This window comes from Bufo bufo, chromosome 9, assembly GCF_905171765.1.
Source record: "Bufo bufo chromosome 9, aBufBuf1.1, whole genome shotgun sequence".
NCBI classification, from domain to species: Eukaryota; Metazoa; Chordata; class Amphibia; order Anura; family Bufonidae; genus Bufo; species Bufo bufo.
In genome coordinates this window covers 113380500-113399620 of record NC_053397.1, presented here as the reverse complement: position 1 = coordinate 113399620, position 19121 = coordinate 113380500, and the positions used below count along the sequence as shown (strand labels likewise).

Sequence of the window (19121 nt, the reverse complement as noted above, 5' to 3'; positions counted from 1 at the left end):
GATCTCCTTTCAAACCTGGACTAAAGCATCTGCCAACTCCTGGACAGTCTGTGGTGCAACGTGACGTTGGTGGATAGAGCGAGACATGATGTCCCAGATGTGCTCAATTGGATTCAGGTCTGGGGAACGGGCGGGCCAGTCCATAGCATCAATGCCTTCGTCTTGCAGGAAATGCTGACTTACTTCAGCCACACGAGGTCTAGCATTGTCTTGCATTAGGAGGAACCCAGGGCCAACCGCACCAGCATATGGTCTCACAAGGGGTCTGAGGATCTCATCTCGGTACCTAATGGCAGTCAGGCTACCTCTGGCAAGCACATAGAGGGCTGTGCGGCCCTCCAAAGAAATGCCACCCCACACCATTACTGACCCAATGCCAAACTGGTCATGCTGGAGGATGTTGCAGGCAGCAGAACGTTCTCCACGGCGTCTCCTGTCACGTCTGTCACATGTGCTCAGTGTGAACCTGCTTTCATCTGTGAAGAGCACAGGGCGCCAGTGGCGAATTTGCCAATCCTGGTGTTCTCTGGCAAATGCCAAACGTCCTGCACGGTGTTGGGCTGTAAGCACAACCCCCACCTGTGGACGTCGGGCCCTCATATCACCCTCATGGAGTCTGTTTCTGACCGTTTGAGCTGACACATGCACATTTGTGGCCTGCTGGAGGTCATTTTGCAGGGCTCTGGCAGTGCTCCTCCTGTTCCTCCTTGCACAAAGGCAGAGGTAGCGGTCCTGCTGCTGGGTTGTTGCCCTCCTACGGTCTCCTCCACGTCTCCTGATGTACTGGCCTGTCTCCTGGTAGCGCCTACATGCTCTGGACACTACGCTGACAGACACAGCAAACCTTCTTGCCACAGCTCGCATTGATGTGCTATCCTGGATAAGCTGCACTACCTGAGCCACTTGTGTGGGTTGTAGACTCCGTCTCATGCTACCACTAGAGTGAAAGCACCGCCAGCATTCAAAAGTGACCAAAACATCAGCCAGGAAGCATAGGAACTGAGAAGGGGTCTGGGGTCACCACCTGCAGAACCACTCCTTTATTGGGGGTGTCTTGCTAATTGCCTATAATTTCCACCTGTTGTCTATCCCATTTGCACAACAGCATGTGAAATTGATTGTCACTGAGTATTGCTTCCTAAGTGGACAGTTTGATTTCACAGAAGTGTGATTGACTTGGAGTTACATTGTGTTGTTTAAGTGTTCCCTTTATTTTTTTGAGCAGTGTGTGTGTGTGTGTATGTATATGTATATATATATATATATATATATATATATATATATATTTATTTATTTTTTCTATGCATGTGTATGGTTATATATTTTAGTTTTTTCTTTCATTTAATTTTCATGAGAAGAGTTAACTTGGGTTTGGCACCTTTTCTCGGGGGCGGTTACAGGCCTGTGGAGACAATCAGTGAACACAGGTGTACCCTCCCCTTTAAAAGGTCTCACTTTTAATGTCTTTCTGTGTCATGAAGAAGGGCTGGAATTGTCTCTGGTAGCCCGAAACGCGTAGACAAGACTGCAAATTTTTGTAATTCATGGATGAGTTTTTAACCGCAAGCTGAATAAACGCACATTCCTTTATCCAAGTGGAGCTGGATCTCTCTCAACTTCTTTCTGCATTGCTGCCCGTACCTGACACGGGTTATCCGTGCTCACAATCAAAGGAAGGGCAGGTGAGAGCTGCTAAACTTCTCTTTTCTTCGTTTGTAAGATGACTATACCGCACTTACTAATATAGTCTTTGTTGATATTCTGCACCATGTTCTACATTTCCTAAGGTATTCTCCTTTGTTGGTAAAGTCTTTTGTGCAGTCCACACAGACATTCTATCCATAAAATGGCTGCTGATGGAGGGTCATGTGACAAGGCAAATCAATTAGTCTCCTCCATTTCTCTCCACTCTGCACCTGCAATAAACATTCAACATTGCAAGAGTAGATGGCAGATGTGGTTTATTTGAATGGAGAATGCTCAGTAACTTTGGAGTTATTTTTGCCTGGTCACATGACCCTCCATTAGCGGCCATCTTATGGACAGGTCTTCTGTGTGGACAGCGTTGAGGATTTGTGCAACAAGGGGACATGACTTAATTTTCTGTGCCATTTCATTTATTTTATTAACACAGGTTATATTAGTAAGTGTCATATAGTCATCTTACCTCGATATTGATCACAAGTAGCCAGAAAGTGGCCAACCCCTTTAACTACCTGTCTTAGAAGCAGAGAAATTAAAATGTAGAAAATAACACATTTTCCCATTTATTTTTATTTTTATTTTTTTATATAAATAAAGGTAAGACATATAAAATCTAATTTACCACTAACATGAAGTACAATGTGTCTCAAGAAAATTTGAGAATGGAAAGCCTTTACCTCTCCAAGCCAAAGTTATTTCCAAATGTCAGATTTGAAAAAATAGGCCTGGTCACGAAGATAAAAACCGTTGCGGTCTTGAAGTGGTCAATTGTACACTAACATTTATTTCTTTCTGTTTAGATCTTCCATCTGAGCATCACTTCCCTCATTGCTTGCTTCTAATAAACATCGTAAATAAACTTTCTACTCTTCCTGCTGAGCTACAAAGTTTATGCTCAGGCAGCAAATCTTCAGAAAGGTATGCACATGTATGTATAGGAAATGTATTAGATTGAAATCACTGTTTAATTATACTGTACATTAGCAAGCTAAAAACATTACTTAAAAGTGTGTTGTGTGTGTGTGTGTGTGTATATGAGGATTAACACTTTATCTTGTCCTTATATGACATGTATATTGCAATTATAACAGTTACAACGGCAGCTCATGGCTACTTCTGCTTTGCATATGTGTTCCAAGCTGCGGTAGCATGGATCCGCCAGCCTCCCTCCACTCCTTCTTGGTGGCCTGTCCGCCGAAGTAGCTTGGTCCCTCCACACAGGCCGTTGCCTCCTTCTTGTCTATTCCCATAGGATGCACAACACGCTTTTAAATGGCCAGAACATGCGCACCCTAATCTTCACCAATGGCTGGTCACCCTGGAGTACATAGGAGGGCAGCATAAGGCTACATGCACACGAACGTTTTTTGTTTGTGTCCGTTCCGTTTTTTTTGCGGATAGGATGCATACCCATTCATTTCAATGAGTCTGCAAAAAATGCGGACAGCACACCGTGTGCTTTTCGCATCAGTATGTCTTTTCCGTAGCCCCGCAAAAAAAATAGAACATGTCCACCACCAATGCGGAGGGGGCCACTGCCACCAATGATTTTAATACTGGGAGGTTGAGAGGGGCCGGCGCACTGTGCCACCAATGATTTTAATGGGATGGGGGTTGAGGGGGGGGCACACTGCACCACCAATGATAATTACCCCTTAATACAGGAAGTGGGTACTGGCAGATCAGCGGCAGTTAACCCCTCAGGTGCCACACCTGAGGTGTTAACTGCCGCTGATCGCAGCTCCCTGTCAGAGGCAGGGTGCCGGCAATGCGATTCTGCTGCCGGCACCTGCGTCCTGTATTATGTGTTAAAGACTGACTGACTACTTTTCCTGGGTCCAGACTAAGTATTAGGCTACACGGAGCGGCGCCCAGCGATGTCCCAGCACTTACTATTATTCCTGGGCGCCGCTCCGTTCGCCCGCTGTGCCCCATTAATGTCTCCTCTCCTGCTCCATATTACTATCGGAGCGATGGGGAGGAGACATCAGCTTCACTAGTGGGCGTTCCTTCTCCCTGGCTGTAGCGCTGTCTAATCGCAGTGCAGGAAGAAGGAAAGCCCACTAGTGAAGCTGATGTCTCCTCCTCATCGCTCCGATAGTAATCAGCATGTGGAGCAGGAGAGGAGACAGTAATGGGGCACAGCGGGCGAACGGAGCGGCGCCCAGGAATAATGGTGAGTGCTGGGACATTGCTGGGCGCCGCTCTGTGTGGGAATAGTCCTATCATTGCTGGCGCAGTGCGCCCACCCCTCTCTTCTCATTGGTGGCGCAGTGCGCCAGCCACTCCTCCGCCCCTCTCTTCTCATTGGTGGCAGTGGCAGCACAGGGGGAGGGAGGACAGCTTCCTTCTCCCCTGTGCTGCTGAGAGAACATGAGCGCACCGATAGCAGCGTGCTCATGTTCAGAGATACTAGACTGCCCAGAAGCACAGCCCAGTATCGAAAAAACGGAAATCCCGGTATCGTATCGATACCGGGACAAAAGTATCGATTGGGTATCGAAATTTCAATACCCGCAACAACCCTATTTATGAGGCCAGGTAACCCTTAGAGTTCTGAAATGTATTGAATAACACTGACCGCATTAGGCATAAGCATTATGGCATAGGGTTACCTGGCATCATAAATCAATATAATGCTATGCAATCCTATCAATGCTACGCATGTCAAGACGGGATCTCTCGCAGGCACGCTGCGAGTTCAAGACATTGAACTTGCTTGTGTGAAACCAGCATAAAGTGGTTCTAATATTAAGTGGTTTCTTAAAATTTGCTGTATAATCATGGCCCCCTGGAGTCATGGCTGCCTGAGGAGAATCATTGTGATTGGCAGTCTTTTCCTTAGTTTTCTCACTAGGAGAGACCTATCAATCATCAGCAGGTGGACGGGGAGGGCAGGAGCTCATGAATATCCTTGACTCTTCTCAGGCAGCTATGACTATTTTACAGGTCAGGGCTGCGATTATTATGATGCTAGTTCTTGGCAACCACTTACTTTTAGCTCATGAGTGACACACTACTGAAATATCTGTAAAGAATAAATCAAGGCAACTGGACTTACTGTAGATTTCTTGAAAACATTTCACTTGTTCTTCCAACGGGCTTTCTCAATTCTGAGTGAATGTGCAAGAATTCTCTGGGAATAAATTTGTAACTCAATCAAAACCTGGTAATTATACCCAGCAGATGTATACCTACCAGATGTTGATTCAGTTACATATTTATTCCCAGAGAATTCTTGTACAGTCACTCAGAATTGAGAAAGCTCGTTGGAAGAACGAGTGAAACGTTTTCAAGAAATCTACAGTAAGTCCAGTTGCCTTGATTTATTCTTTACAGATATACCATGACCTGGATAAATGAGAACCTTCACAGACACTACTGAAATAAGCATGTCTGTCACTAATTTATGCTGCTTTAAGTCAGGACAGCATAAAGTTGATCACAGGTTCCCTTTAAGGCACCTACCCCTGTGGGAAGCTGTCTGAGCAATAGGTTCCAGTTTGCTAGTTACAGCAAAGATGTGCTGTTTATGTTAGTTTGCCCGTGTACAAACTCCTGCCTGTCTCCTTGATTTTGACCCTTTTGCTATTTATCCTAACTTCTGACTCTTCTCCATTCTGACCCTTAGCTACCTGCCCTGACCTCCTACAGTAAAACTCTGCTTGCCCTGACCTCAGCCTGTCCCTGTTTACAGCTTTGTCTGATTATATATAATCCTGCAATTTTCACACTGGGCACTAGGTCTAAAATGTGTTAAGAGTTCCTGTCTTTTGAAATCAGCTACATGGGCCATAGACACAATGGACAGTATCTGACCCTATTGACTTCAATAGGTGAAATCACCTATTGTAAATAAGTTATCTATATAGAGGTGTTAACTTATCATTGTAAAACTGCCTGTGGTGATAATAGCTACGAAAAAGTTACAGAACAGGAAACCGTGACCTATTATTGCACACTATAAACAGAATAAAAATGAAGTCGGCACTGCATGAGGTGACTATATCCCAGTATACGGACACTGCATCATATTCCCGTGATGTCTGGTGGTGCTTAGTGCACAATGAGTATGTACAATAACCCAAAACAAAAATAAAGTACACGGCACTCAGCTAAAATCTTCGCAGCTTTATTTGTTTTTACATAAAACAAGATGGATGCGGGCACAGCACAGTCAAAAGGCTAAAGCCGTTTTGTGCTCCCTGCGCTTCCTCAGGCCTCACGTGACGACGCTGGCGTGCGCACGTCAAATACTCTTGCGCCAGCTATGTAACATGCGCACGACACAAATGTTAAAAGCAAATTATAGCAAATACTTAAGCCATAATAAAAACAAAAACCGATACAGAAGAGGTCACTATATAAAAACTGCTACATCATTTTTTGTCATTGAGTCTAAGTGGGCCCATAGCTCTCGTTCTAATGATCCATGCCGCCCCTCTCTGTAACAGAAGTACCTCCACCACGTTCTGGAACTTCAACCACCTCCCACAGGGCAAAAAATTGACATAGACCACAAATTGTGTTTTACAAAATATAAATGGTCTTACTGCGTGTTCAACTCTTCCTATCCTAAGGTGTCTACAGATGAGACAGCCATTTTTTCCCCTCACTTATTACGGCACCCATGCGACTTGGACTTCCCATCCAGGACAGGAAACCTGAAGAGAGAAAATGGTTCACACCTCCGGATAGGAGGTACCTGAGGAGCTCTGGCTCTTACCGTTGCTTTGGTTCTCACCTCGGGAGGCTGGGGAGGTCCGGGTCTACTATACCGTAAAGGGACCTATCCCTGGCGGCGTCATTCTCCTTCGCCTGCTCTTCCTGCCTCCTCCCAAGCCTCATTGGGGAGCCACTGTGGCAGTGTTGAGGCGGCTCCCGGACCATTGCAGCAGGGTGCCCGGAATCCCGCCTCCAAGATGGTGGCGCGCGTTTCTCTTGCATTCTGTGCATGCGCGCCAGGCTCATTGATGTCATTTCCGGGTGCCGGTCCGGGCGCGGTGTGGGCATCCTCATTCGTTGGATTAGGCATTTTTGGGCCTAGGGGTTAAAAGGAGCCGAGGCACGTTTGATAAATTGGCAGCAGGAGAAGGTTGCCAGCCTTGTGTGCACACAGTGCTGTGCAGGATCTGGGTTTCCACCAGCATGTCGGAACCAGGTTATGCGGGACGTGCCGAACCCCTGGAACCCTCGAGACCCACAAGCCCGGTATTGGTCCTGAGGAGTGGGGAAGCTTGACTCTCTACTATTGGTGAGATTTTTCCTCTCATAATTAATTTTGAGTGGTGTTTTTGCTTTATTGTTGTAGGTAGCAAAAACACCAAAGAAATCATCGGAAAAGACTAAACATAAAGAATGTGGAGGATATAGAGTAGCTTTAGCAGCCTATGATGTTAAACCACTATGTCAAGCATGTATAGATAAGTTGGTTATGGAAGAGTCTCACAGCTTATCTAGAAATATTAAAGGGTTTCTATCACTTGGTATCACATATTTAGGTGTCAGACACTAGCGATCCGCTAGTGTCTGCTCTAACAAACCATCCTAATATGATAGGTTTTGGGGCAGCCGTTTTGCTAAAATAACAACTTATATCTATATGCTAATGAGCCTCTAGGTGCTATGGGGGCGTCATTAGCACCTAGAGGCTCCGTCTACCTTCCTAAACTGCCGCCGCCCAGCGCGTCCCTCCAGCCCGCCCATCTCCTGCTGAATGCGATCCTCTCCGTGCGCGTCTGTTCTGCGCATGCGCAGTGAATGTCTGACCGCTTCCCAGCTCAGACATCTCCACTGCGCTTGTTCCTCGGAGCACTATGATGTCATCGGCGCAGGCGCAGTGGAGATGTCTGAGCAGGGAAGCGGTCAGACATTCACTGCGCATGCGCAGAACAGAGACGCGCACGGAGAGGATCGCATTCAGCAGGAGATGGGCGGGCTGGAGGGACGCGCTGGGCGGCGGCAGTTTAGGAAGGTAGACGGAGCCTCTAGGTGCTAATGACGCCCCCATAGCACCTAGAGGCTCATTAGAATATAGATATAAGTTGTTATTTTAGCAAAACGGCTGCCCCAAAACCTATCATATTAGGATGGTTTGTTAGAGCAGACACTAGCGGATCGCTAGTGTCTGACACCTAAATATGTGATACCAAGTGATAGAAACCCTTTAAGGCCTTAATATTACGGTCAGAAGTTAAATCTTATATTAAATCACTCGGTCGAGGTCGCCCAAGTTTTCCAGAAAAGTCTACCTATAATAAGGACTCTGATTCAGATTTTTCTGGGGAGGACAAGGATAGAGAATCTGGCCAGGCCTTATCAGATGATTTCTTCTCTTCAGATGAGGATTCATCGGGGAGGGCTTTTTTTCCACCAGAAGATACCGAGCCTTTACTTAAAGCCGTTAAAGCCACCATGCAATTAGAGGATATAAAACGACCTAATTATATTGCTGACCAGGGTTTTGAGGGTCTCTGCCATAAAAGTCATAGTTTTTTCCGTTCATAAAAATATGGAAGCCCTTATCATAAAAGAATAGAAAAATCCTGATAGAAAATTTTTCATTGCTAATTCTGTAAAAAGAAAATATCCATTTGAGAAGTCTGTAGCGTGTATCTGGGACAGAGCCCCCACAATAGATGCACCGGTAGCTAAAATAGCCCAAAAATCTACTCTACCATTTGATGATTTAGGCTGCTTAGGAGATCCTATAGATAAAAAAAAAAAGCATACATTTATCTTAGACGTGCTTGGGCGTCTGCTTCAACAAGTCTTAGGCCGGCCATTGCCGCCTCTTGGGTCTCCAGGTCCTTAAGACTATGGTTAGATCAGCTGGAGGCTCATATTAAGGACAAAATACCTAGAGAGGAATTACTATCTTCCCTCCCTACATTTTCTAAAGCTGCAGACTTCCTGGCGGACGCTTCTACTGATGCAATCCGCTTTTCTGCCAGAGCAGCTGCCATGTCTAATGCAGCTAGACAGACTATCTGGCTTAAATCGTGGAATGGGGATCAGGGTTCCAAGTCTAGACTCTGCTCTTTCCATGTGAGGGTTCTAGGCTGTTTGGTTCATCGCTTTAAGACATCCTAAGAGGGCCTCGGATAAAAAGGGTTTCCCGGTTCCTCAGAAAACTTCCTTTTTTTTGTTAATCCCAGTTTTAAAATACAAAGGGGTAGACAGAGAGACGGGGAGAAATTTCCTAAAATATCTGGGTTTTTTTTGTTCAAGCCCCAGGACAATAGACCAAAGGACAAATAACAATGAACGCCAGATTTCAGTTTCTCCAAGCCTGGAGGTCCATTTCTCAGAACAAATGGATCCTAAGTGTGATAGAAAATGGATTCCAGCTGGAATTCCTTTCTCATCCACCAGATTTTTTTGCCCAGACAGCGTGAAGAAACCATAAGGAACATTCAAAGTGATTTTAAAACTAAAAAAATTAAACAAATCTCTGGTCTACAAAATGTTGTATAGAGACGATAAAATCAACTGTAGATCTCCTCTTTCAGGATTGCTGGATGGCAAGCTTGGATCTGGAAGATGCATATTACCATATTCCAATCCATGCTTCCTCCCAAAAGTTTTTAAGAACAGCAGTCTGGGTCCAGGGAGAGTTACTGCATCTCCAATACAGAGCACTGCCCTTTGGGGTTTCTCAGGCTCCCAGAGTCTTTACCAAAGTAGTAGCAGAAGTAGTGGCTTTTGTAAGACTGTCTGGAATTATGCTAGTGCCCTATCTGGACGATTTTTTAATAGTCTCTCAGTCAAAAGAGAGACTAGAAAAAGATATAAAATTCCTCTGCTTCACTTTGAAAAATCTAGGATGGAAAATAAGCTGGAAAAAAACATACCCGATTCCTTCTCGAGTTTACATTTTCTTAGGAATTCAGCTAGACTCCTCTCTGCAAATAAGTTTTCTTCCGCTTCTACGGAAGGAGTCGATCACGGAACAAGTATGGTCAGTCTTCCTTTCTTACCAGTGTACTTTCAGGAAAGCAATGGCAGAACTCGGGCAAATGATATCAGCGATTCCAGCAGTACCTTATGCACAGATCCACTCCAGAGAGCTTCAGGCAAACATCCTAAAATCATGGGATGGCACCTTAATTCAAAGACAAGACTCTCCCTGTTGTGGTGGACAATTCCGGGGAATCCATCTGCAGGGGTTCCATGGACATTTCTAGACCGAACTATAATTGCCACAGACGCCAGCCCTTGGGGTTGGGGGGCCCACTCCCAGAACAGGTGCTGGCAGGGGAGATGGGACTTGAACACAGGGAAAGCATCCTCCAATTTCAAGGAGTTAAAGGCAGTAGACATGGCACTGAAGTTGACTATACCAGAGGTAAAACACAGGAAGATGGTCTTCTATTCCGACAATTCTACAGCAGTGGCCTACATAAACCGTCAAGAGAGTCCCTTCCCTTTCACTTCTATGCCAGAAGATCTTTTATATATGAGGAGGAGAATGCTTTGTCTGTCAGAAGTGCATCTGAAGGGGAAGGAGAACTTCATAGCAGACTTCCCAAGTCGAGTCTCTTTAAAACAAGGAGAATGTTGTCTAAACAAAGACATTTTTTTGCAAATAGTCCAGAGGGAAGGTCTTCCCACAGTTGGACCTTTTTGCCTCAAGAGCCAACAGAAAATTAGAGAGGTTCTTCTCCCTTAACCATTTGGATGGCCCGCTAGCAATAGACGGGTTAGCACAGAACTGGAGCCAGTAATTAGTGTATGCCTTACCTCCATTTCGCCTTATTCCCCAGGTATTGAAGAAAATAGAAAAAGAGGGGGCCTTGGTTATCCTGATAGCTCCAATGTGGCCAAAGAGGTCCTTGTACTCCAGTCTGCTAAGGATCGCAGTAGAGCCTCCGTGGACCCTTCCGTTGAAGGAGGATCTTTACCAGGTTCTGCTAGTCAATCCCAGCCCAGAAATTCTCCATCTTTCGGTGTGGATTTTGAAAGGGAAGTTTGGTCTAGAAGGGGATTATCTGCCAAAGTAGTATGCTGAAGAGTAGGAAGGTGGTTACCTCAAGAAAATATATAAAAGTTTGGAATGTTTTTTTTCAGCCTTCTTGGGACATAGCCCAGATCCCTTTAAGTCTCCTGAAGTACCAAAGATCCTAGAGTTTTTGCAAGCAGGGCTAGACGGGAATCTTAAAGCATCTGCATTAAAAGTCCAGGTAGCTGCTTTAAGTTATTTCTTTGATTCTAGATAAGCACATTATCCATGGCTTAAAAGATTCTTGTCGGCAGCATCAAGAATGCACCCTTCTTTAAGACCCTTGTCTCCCCCTTGGGATTTGAATACTGTCCTGTCTGCCCTATCACAAAAGCCATTTGAACAATTAACTGAGATTTCTATTAAAATGCTTACTTTCAAAATGGCCTTCCTTTTAGCTATAACATCTGCTAGATGGGTTTCAGAAATTCAGTCTTTCTCTGCCTTACCTCCCTACACTACCATTTTAAAAGGACAAGGTGATTATTAGACCGCTTCCATCCTTGCAGCCTAAGGTGGTCTCCGATTTTCATAGAAGTCGGGATGTGATTCTACCCTCCTTCTGTCCAAATCCAACCAATCTGTTGGAAGAAAGGTTCCATTGCTTTGATGTCAGAAGGTGTTTAGTTTTTTACCTAGACTCCACATCATCTTGGAGAATAGATGAGAATATCCTTATTCAGTTTTTGGGTAGAGCTAGAGGTTGCAAAGTCTCTACTAGTGTTATTTCTAGATGAGTTAAGAATTCTATTTCTTTGACTTATTCTTCCCTTAGCCTAACTCCTCCTTCGGGGTTCGGGGCTCATTCCACTAGTGCTGTGGAGAGTGTCTTGGGCGGAGAGGGCGGATGCTTCTCTGGCCCAGATATGCAGAGCTGCTACTTGGAGCTCTCCCTATACCTTTTTTTAGACATTACAGACTGCATCTTGACTGAGATGCAGCCTTTGGGAGAAAAGGGCTACAAACTGTAGTCCTCCCCTAAATTCTTTATCTTATAGTTTTTTCTTGCATGGGTGCCATCATGTGTGAGGGGAAAATGATCCTTACTCTTACCGGTAATTGTTTTTCTTGAAACCCATGATATCACCCCTAAAACACCCCCCCCCCCAAAAAAAATCTAATAAAAAATACAGTAGCTGGTAAAGTTACTTTCCTAGAAGGTATTAGAAGGGATATAATTTACCAGATTGGTTCTCTTCTTTAGCACTTTGTGTGTTGATTTCTGTTTTCAACCTTCTTGTTCTGGGTGGTTGGCACGCCTTCGGAGTTCTGGTAATTAGAATCACCAAGGTGTGATGGGGGTGTGAACCATTTTATCTCTTCAGGTTTCCTGTCCTGGATGGGAGGTCCTAGTCACATGGGTGCCGTCATGGGTTTCAAGAAAAACAATTAATGGTAAGAGTAATTATTGTTTTGTCACCTTACATCACAAAAAGTGTAATATCAAGCGATCAAAAAGTAATGTGCTCCCCAAAATAGTCCCAATCAAATAGTCACCTCATCCCGCAAAAATGATACCCTACCTAAGACAATCGCCTAAAAACTGAAAAAAAACTATGGCTCTCAGAATATGGAGACACTAAAACATATTATTTTTTTTGTTTCAAAAATGATTTTGTTCTGTAAAACTTAAATAAATGTAAAAAGTATACATATTAGGTATTGCCACGTCCGTAACGACCAGCTCTATAAAAATATCACTTGAACTAACCCCTCAGGTGAACATTGTCAAAAATAAGAACTGTAAAAAACATTTTTTTTTTTGTCCCCTTACATCAGTCACCGTATCCCGCAAAAAATGAGCCCCTACCTAAGACAACTCGCCCAAAAAATAAAACAAACTATGGCTCTCAGACTATGGAGACACTAAAACATCATTTTTTTTGTTTCAAAAATGATATCATTGTGTAAAACTTACATAAATAAAACAAAGTAGACATATTAGGTATCGCCGCATCCGTAAGAACCTGCTCTATAAAAGTTTCACATTACCTAATCCCTCATGTGAACACCGTTAAAAAAAAAATTGCTTTTTTGACAACTTTTCTTTAAAAAAATTTTTTTATCACCTTACATCACAAAAAGTGTAATAGCAAACGATCAAAAAGTCATATGCACCCTAAAATACATAGTAACATAGTAACATAGTAAATAAGGCCGAAAAAAGACATTTGTCCATCCAGTTCGGCCTGTCATCCTACAAGTTGATCCAGAGGAAGGCAAAAAAACCCTGTGAGGTAGAAGCCAATTTTCCTCACTTTAGGGGAATAAAAAATTCCTTCCCGACTCCAATCAGGCAATCAGAATAACTCCCTGGATCAACGACCCCTCTCTAGTAGCTATAGCCTGTAATATTATTACACTCCAGAAATACATCCAGGCCCCTCTTGAATTCCTTTATTGTACTCACCATCACCACCTCCTCAGGCAGAGAGTTCCATAGTCTCACTGCTCTTACCGCAAAGAACCCTTTTCTATGTTTGTGTACAAACCTTCTTTCCTCCAAACGCAGAGGATGTCCCCTCGTCACAGTCACAGTCCTGGGGATAAATAGATGATGGGATAGATCTCTGTACTGCCCCCTGATATATTTATACATAGTAATTAGATCTCCCCTCAGTCGTCTTTTTTCTAACGTGAATAACCCTAATTTTGATAATCTTTCAGGATACTGTAGTTGCCCCATTCCAGTTATTACTTTAGTTGCCCTCCTCTGGACCCTCTCCAGCTCTGCTATGTCTGCCTTGTTTACAGGAGCCCAGAACTGTACACAGTACTCCATGTGTGGTCTGACCAGTGATTTGTAAAGTAGTAGGAATATGTTCTCATCACGGGCATCTATGCCCCTTTTGATGCAACCCATTATCTTATTGGCCTTGGCAGCCGCTGCCTGACACTGTTTTTTGCAGCTTAGTTTGCTGTTTATTAAAATTCCTAGATCCTTTTCCATGTCAGTGTTACCGAGTGTTTTACCATTTAGTATGTACGGGTGACTTGCATTATTCCTTCCCATGTGCATAACTTTACATTTGTCAGTGTTAAACCTCATCTGCCACTTATCTGCCCAAGCCTCCAATCTATCCAGATCCCTCTGTAGTAGTATACTGTCCTCTTCAGTGTTAATTACTTTACACAGTTTAGTGTCATCTGCGAAAATTGATATTTTACTATGCAAGCCTTCTACAAGATCATTAATAAATATATTGAAGAGAATAGGGCCCAATACTGACCCCTGAGGTACTCCACTAGTGACAGTGACCCAATCTGAGTATGTACCGTTAATAACCACCCTCTGTTTTCTATCATTGAGCCAGTTACTTACCCACTTACAGACGTTTTCTCCGAGTCCGAGCATTCTCATTTTATATACTAACCTTTTATGAGGTACAGTGTCAAATGCTTTGGAGAAGTCCAGATACACTACATCCATTGATTCGCCGCTGTCAAGTCTAGTACTTACCTCCTCATAGAAACTGATTAAATTAGTTTGACATGACCGATCCCTCACGAAGCCATGCTGATATGGCGTTATTTGCTTATTTCCCATAAGATGCTCTAACATAGCATCTCTCAGAAAACCTTCAAACAGTTTACCCACAACAGATGTTAAACTTACCGGCCTATAGTTTCCAGGCTCTGTTTTTGGACCCTTTTTGAATATTGGCACCACATTTGCCATGCGCCAATCCTGTGGGACATTCCCTGTCAGTACAGAGTCCGCAAATATCAGAAATAAGGGTCTGGCTATGACATTACTTAATTCCCTTAGGATACGGGGGTGTATGCCATCCGGTCCTGGCGATTTGTCTATTTTGATTTTTTTAAGTCGCTGTTGTACTTCTTCCTGGGTCAGACAGGACACTTTTAATGGCGAATTTATTTCAGCATTCAGCATTTCATCTGACAGTTTATTTTCCTCAGTGAATACATTGGAGAAAAAAATATTTAACAGCTTTGCTTTCTCCTCGTCGCTCTCTGCGACTCCCCCCTCATTACTCTTTAAAGGGCCGACACCTTCAGATTTATACTTTTTAACATTTATATAATTGAAGAACATTTTAGGGTTAGTTTTACTCTGTTTGGCAATTAATCTCTCGGTCTCTAGTTTGGCCGCTTTTATTTGTTTTTTACATGTTCTGTTTTTTTCCTTATAGTTTTTCAGTGCTTCCGTGCTACCCTCCTGTTTTAGGGTTTTATATGCTTTCTTTTTGTCATTTATTGCTTTCTTTACAGTTCTGTTTATCCACATTGGTTTCTTTTTGTTCCTTAACCTTTTATTCCCATACGGTATGTACCAAATAGTACCAATCAAACAGTCATCTCATCCCAAAAAAAAATTTGCCCCTACACAAGACGCTCAAAAAAATAAAAATAAATACGGCTTTCAGAATGTGGAGACACTAAAAAATAATAAAAAATAAATAAATGCTCTATTATGTAAAACTGAAACAAAACCCCCAAAAGTAGTCATATTTGGTATTGACGTGTCGGTAACAACCTGATTTATAAAAATACCACATGAGCTAACCTGTCAGATGAACTTTTTAAATAAAAAATAAAAACTGTGTCAAAACAGCTATTTTTTGTTACCTTGCCTCACAAAAAGTGTAATATAGAGAAACCAAAAATATGTACCCTAAAGTAGTACCAATAAAACTGCTAGCTTATCCCGTAATTTCCAAAATATGATCACTTTTTTGGAGTTTCTACTAGAGTTGAGCGAACACCTGGATGTTCGGGTTCGAGAAGTTCAGCCGAACTTCCCGGAAATGTTCGGGTTCGGGATCCGAACCCGACCCGAACTTCGTCCCGAACCCCATTGAAGTCAATGGGGACCCAAACTTTTCGGCACTAAAAGGCTGTAAAACAGCCCAGGAAAGAGCTAGAGGGATGCAAAAGGCAGCAACATGTAGGTAAATCCCCTGCAAACAAATGTGGATAGGGAAATTAATTAAAATAAAAATAAAAAATATATAAATTAACCAATATCATTTGGACAGAGGTCCCATAGCAGAGAATCTGGCTTCACGTCAGCAGAGAATCAGTCTCTTCATGCCATAGCAGAGAATCTGGCTTCATGTCAGCACAGAATCAGTCTTCATGTCATAGCAGAGAATCAGGCTTCACGTCACCCACCACTGGAACAGGCCACTGTCACATATTTAGGCCCCGGCACCCAGACAGAGGAGAGAGGTCCCGTAACAGAGAATCTGGCTTCATGTCAGCAGAGAATCAGTCTTCATGTCATAGCAGAGAATCAGGCTTCACGTCACCCACCACTGGAACAGGCCACTGTCACATATTTAGGCCCCGGCACCCAGACAGAGGAGAGAGGTCCCGTAACAGAGAATCTGGCTTCATGTCAGCAGAGAATCAGTCTTCATGTCATAGCAGAGAATCAGGCTTCACGTCACCCACCAATGGAACAGGCCACTGTCACATATTTAGGCCCCGGCACCCAGACAGAGGAGAGGTTCATTCAACTTTGGGTTGCCCCGCAATATAATAGTAAAATGAAAATAAAAATAGGATTGAATGAGGAAGTGCCCTGGAGTACAATAATATATTGTTAAGGGGAGGTAGTTAATGTCTAATCTGCACAAGGGATGGACAGGTCCTGTGGGATCCATGCCTGGTTCATTTTTATGAACGTCAGCTTGTCCACATTGGCTGTAGACAGGCGGCTGCGTTTGTCTGTAATGACGCCCCCTGCCGTGCTGAATACACGTTCAGACAAAACGCTGCCCGCCGGGCAGGCCAGCACCTCCAAGGCATAAAAGGCTAGCTCTGGCCACGTGGACAATTTGGAGACCCAGAAGTTGAATGGGGCCGAACCATCATTAAGTACGTGGAGGGGTGTGCACAGGTACTGTTCCACCATGTTATTGAAATGTTGCCTCCTGCTAACACGTTCCGTATCAGGTGGTGGTGCAGTTAGCTGTGGCGTGGTGACAAAACTTTTCCACATCTCTGCCATGCTAACCCTGCCCTCAGAGGAGCTGGCCGTGACACAGCTGCGTTGGCGACCTCTTGCTCCTCCTCTGCCTTCGCCTTGGGTTTCCACTGGTTCCCCTGTGACATTTGGGAATGCTCTCAGTAGCGCGTCTACCAATGTGCGCTTGTACTCGCGCATCTTCCTATCACGCTCCAGTGTAGGAAGTAAGGTGGGCACATTGTCTTTGTACCGGGGATCCAGCAGGGTGGCAACCCAGTAGTCCGCACACGTTAAAATGTGGGCAACTCTGCTGTCGTTGCGCAGGCACTGCAGCATGTAGGCGCTCATGTGTGCCAGGCTGCCCAGAGGTAAGGACAAGCTGTCCTCTGTGGGAGGCGTATCGTCATCGTCCTGTGTTTCCCCCCAGCCACGCACCAGTGATGGGCCCGAGCTGCGTTGGGTGCCAGCCCGCTGTGAACCTGCTTCATGCTCATCCTCCTCCACCTCCACCTCTTCCTCATCCTCGTCCTCCAGTAGTGGGCCCTGTCTGGCCACATTTGTACCTGGCCTCTGCTGTTGCAAAAAACCTCCCTCTGAGTCACTTCGAAGAGACTGGCCTGAAAGTGCTAAAAATGACCCCTCTTCCTCCTCTTCCTCCTGGGCCATCTCCTCTTCCATCATCGCCCTGTGTTTTCTCAAGGAGACATAGAAGTGGTATTGTAACGCTGATAACGGCGTCATCGCCACTGGCCATGTTGGTGGAGTACTCGAAACAGCGCAACAGGGCACACAGGTCTCGCATGGAGGCCCAGTCATTGGTGGTGAAGTTGTGCTGTTTCGCAGTGCGACTGACCCGTGCGTGCTGCAACTGAAACTCCACTATGGCCTGCTGCTGCTCGCACAGTCTGTCCAGCATGTGCAAGGTGGAGTTCCACCTGGTGGGCACGTCGCATATGATGCGGTGAGCGGGAAGGCTGAAGTTACGTTGTAGCACAGACAGGCGAGCAGCGGCAGGGTGTGAACGCCGGAAGCGCGAACAGACGGCCCGCACTTTATGCAGCAGCTCTGACATGTCGGGGTAGTTGTGAATGAACTTCTGCACCACCAAATTCAGCACATGCGCCAGGAAAAGGATGTGCGTCAAACCGGCTAGTCCCAGAGCTGCAACGAGATTTCGCCCATTATCGCACACCACCAGGCCAGGCTTGAGGCTCACCGGCAGCAACCACTCGTCGGTCTGTTGTTCTATACCCCGCCACAACTCCTGTGCGGTGTGGGGCCTGTCCCCCAAACATATGAGTTTCAGAACGGCCTGCTGACGTTTACCCCGGGCTGTGCTGAAGTTGGTGGTGAAGGTGTGTGGCTGACTGGATGAGCAGGTGGAAGAAGAGGAGGAGGAAGCTGAGGAGGAGGAGACAGGAGGCAAAGAATGTTGCCCTGCGATCCTTGGCGGCGGAAGGACGTGCACCAAACAGCTCTCCGCCTGGGGCCCAGCCGCCACTACATTTACCCAGTGTGCAGTTAGGGAGATATAGCGTCCCTGGCCGTGCTTACTGGTCCACGTATCTGTGGTTAGGTGGACCTTGCCACAGATGGCGTTGCGCAGTGCACACTTGATTTTATCGGATACTTGGTTGTGCAGGGAAGGCACGGCTCTTGGAGAAGTAGTGCCGGCTGGGAACAACATACTGTGGGACAGCAAGCGACATGAGCTGTTTGAAGCTGTCTGTCTCCACCAGCCTAAATAACAGCATTTCATAGGCCAGTAGTTTAGAAATGCTGGCATTGAGGGCCCGGGATCGAGGGTGGCTAGGTGGGAATTTACGCTTTCTCTCAAATGTTTGTGAGATGGAGAGCTGAACGCTGCCATGTGACATGGTTGAGATGCTTGGTGACGCAGGTGGTGGTGTTGGTGGTACATCCCAAGTTTGCTGGGCGGCAAGTGCCAACGTCCCTCCAGAGGCGGAGGAAGAGGCCGAGGCGTCAGCAGCAGAAGAGGTAGCAGGGGGAGCCTGAGTGACTTCCTTGTTTTTAAGGTGTTTACTCCACTGCAGTTCATGCCTTGCATGCAGGTGCCTGGTCATGCAGGTTGTGCTAAGGTTCAGAACGTTAATGCCTCGCTTCAGGCTCTGATGGTACAGCGTGCAAACCACTCGGGTCTTGTCGTCAGCACATTGTTTGAATAAGTGCCATGCCAGGGAACTCCTTGAAGCTGCCTTTGGGGTGCTCGGTCCCAGATGGCGGCGGTCAGTAGCAAGCGGAGTCTCTTGGCGGCGGGTGTTCTGATTTTGCCCACTGCTTCCTCTTTGTCTTTTGCTACGCTGTTGGCTCGGTCTCACCACTGCCTCTTCCTCCGAACTGTGAAAGTCAGTGGCACGACCTTCATTCCATGTGGGGTCTAGGACCTCATCGTCCCCTGCATCGTCTTCCACCCAGTCTTGATCCCTGACCTCCTGTTCAGTCTGCACACTGCAGAAAGAC

At 45.3% G+C, this 19121-nt stretch overlaps 1 protein-coding gene across 6 annotated transcripts in view; it reads left to right on the top strand.

Annotated features, from left to right (window-relative positions):
• The window catches only part of C9H1orf112 (chromosome 9 C1orf112 homolog), a 605884-nt gene that overhangs the window by 213476 nt on the left and 373287 nt on the right, over positions 1 to 19121 (top strand). For all 6 annotated transcript variants that reach the window (XR_005774249.1, XM_040407709.1, XM_040407710.1 and 3 more), the window contains one exon: positions 2505 to 2622. Coding sequence is in view for 5 of the 6 variants with exons in the window: in XM_040407709.1 (XP_040263643.1) it covers positions 2505 to 2622 (118 nt within the window). In the remaining variant the exon portion in view is untranslated. The remainder of the gene's footprint in view (positions 1 to 2504; positions 2623 to 19121) is intronic.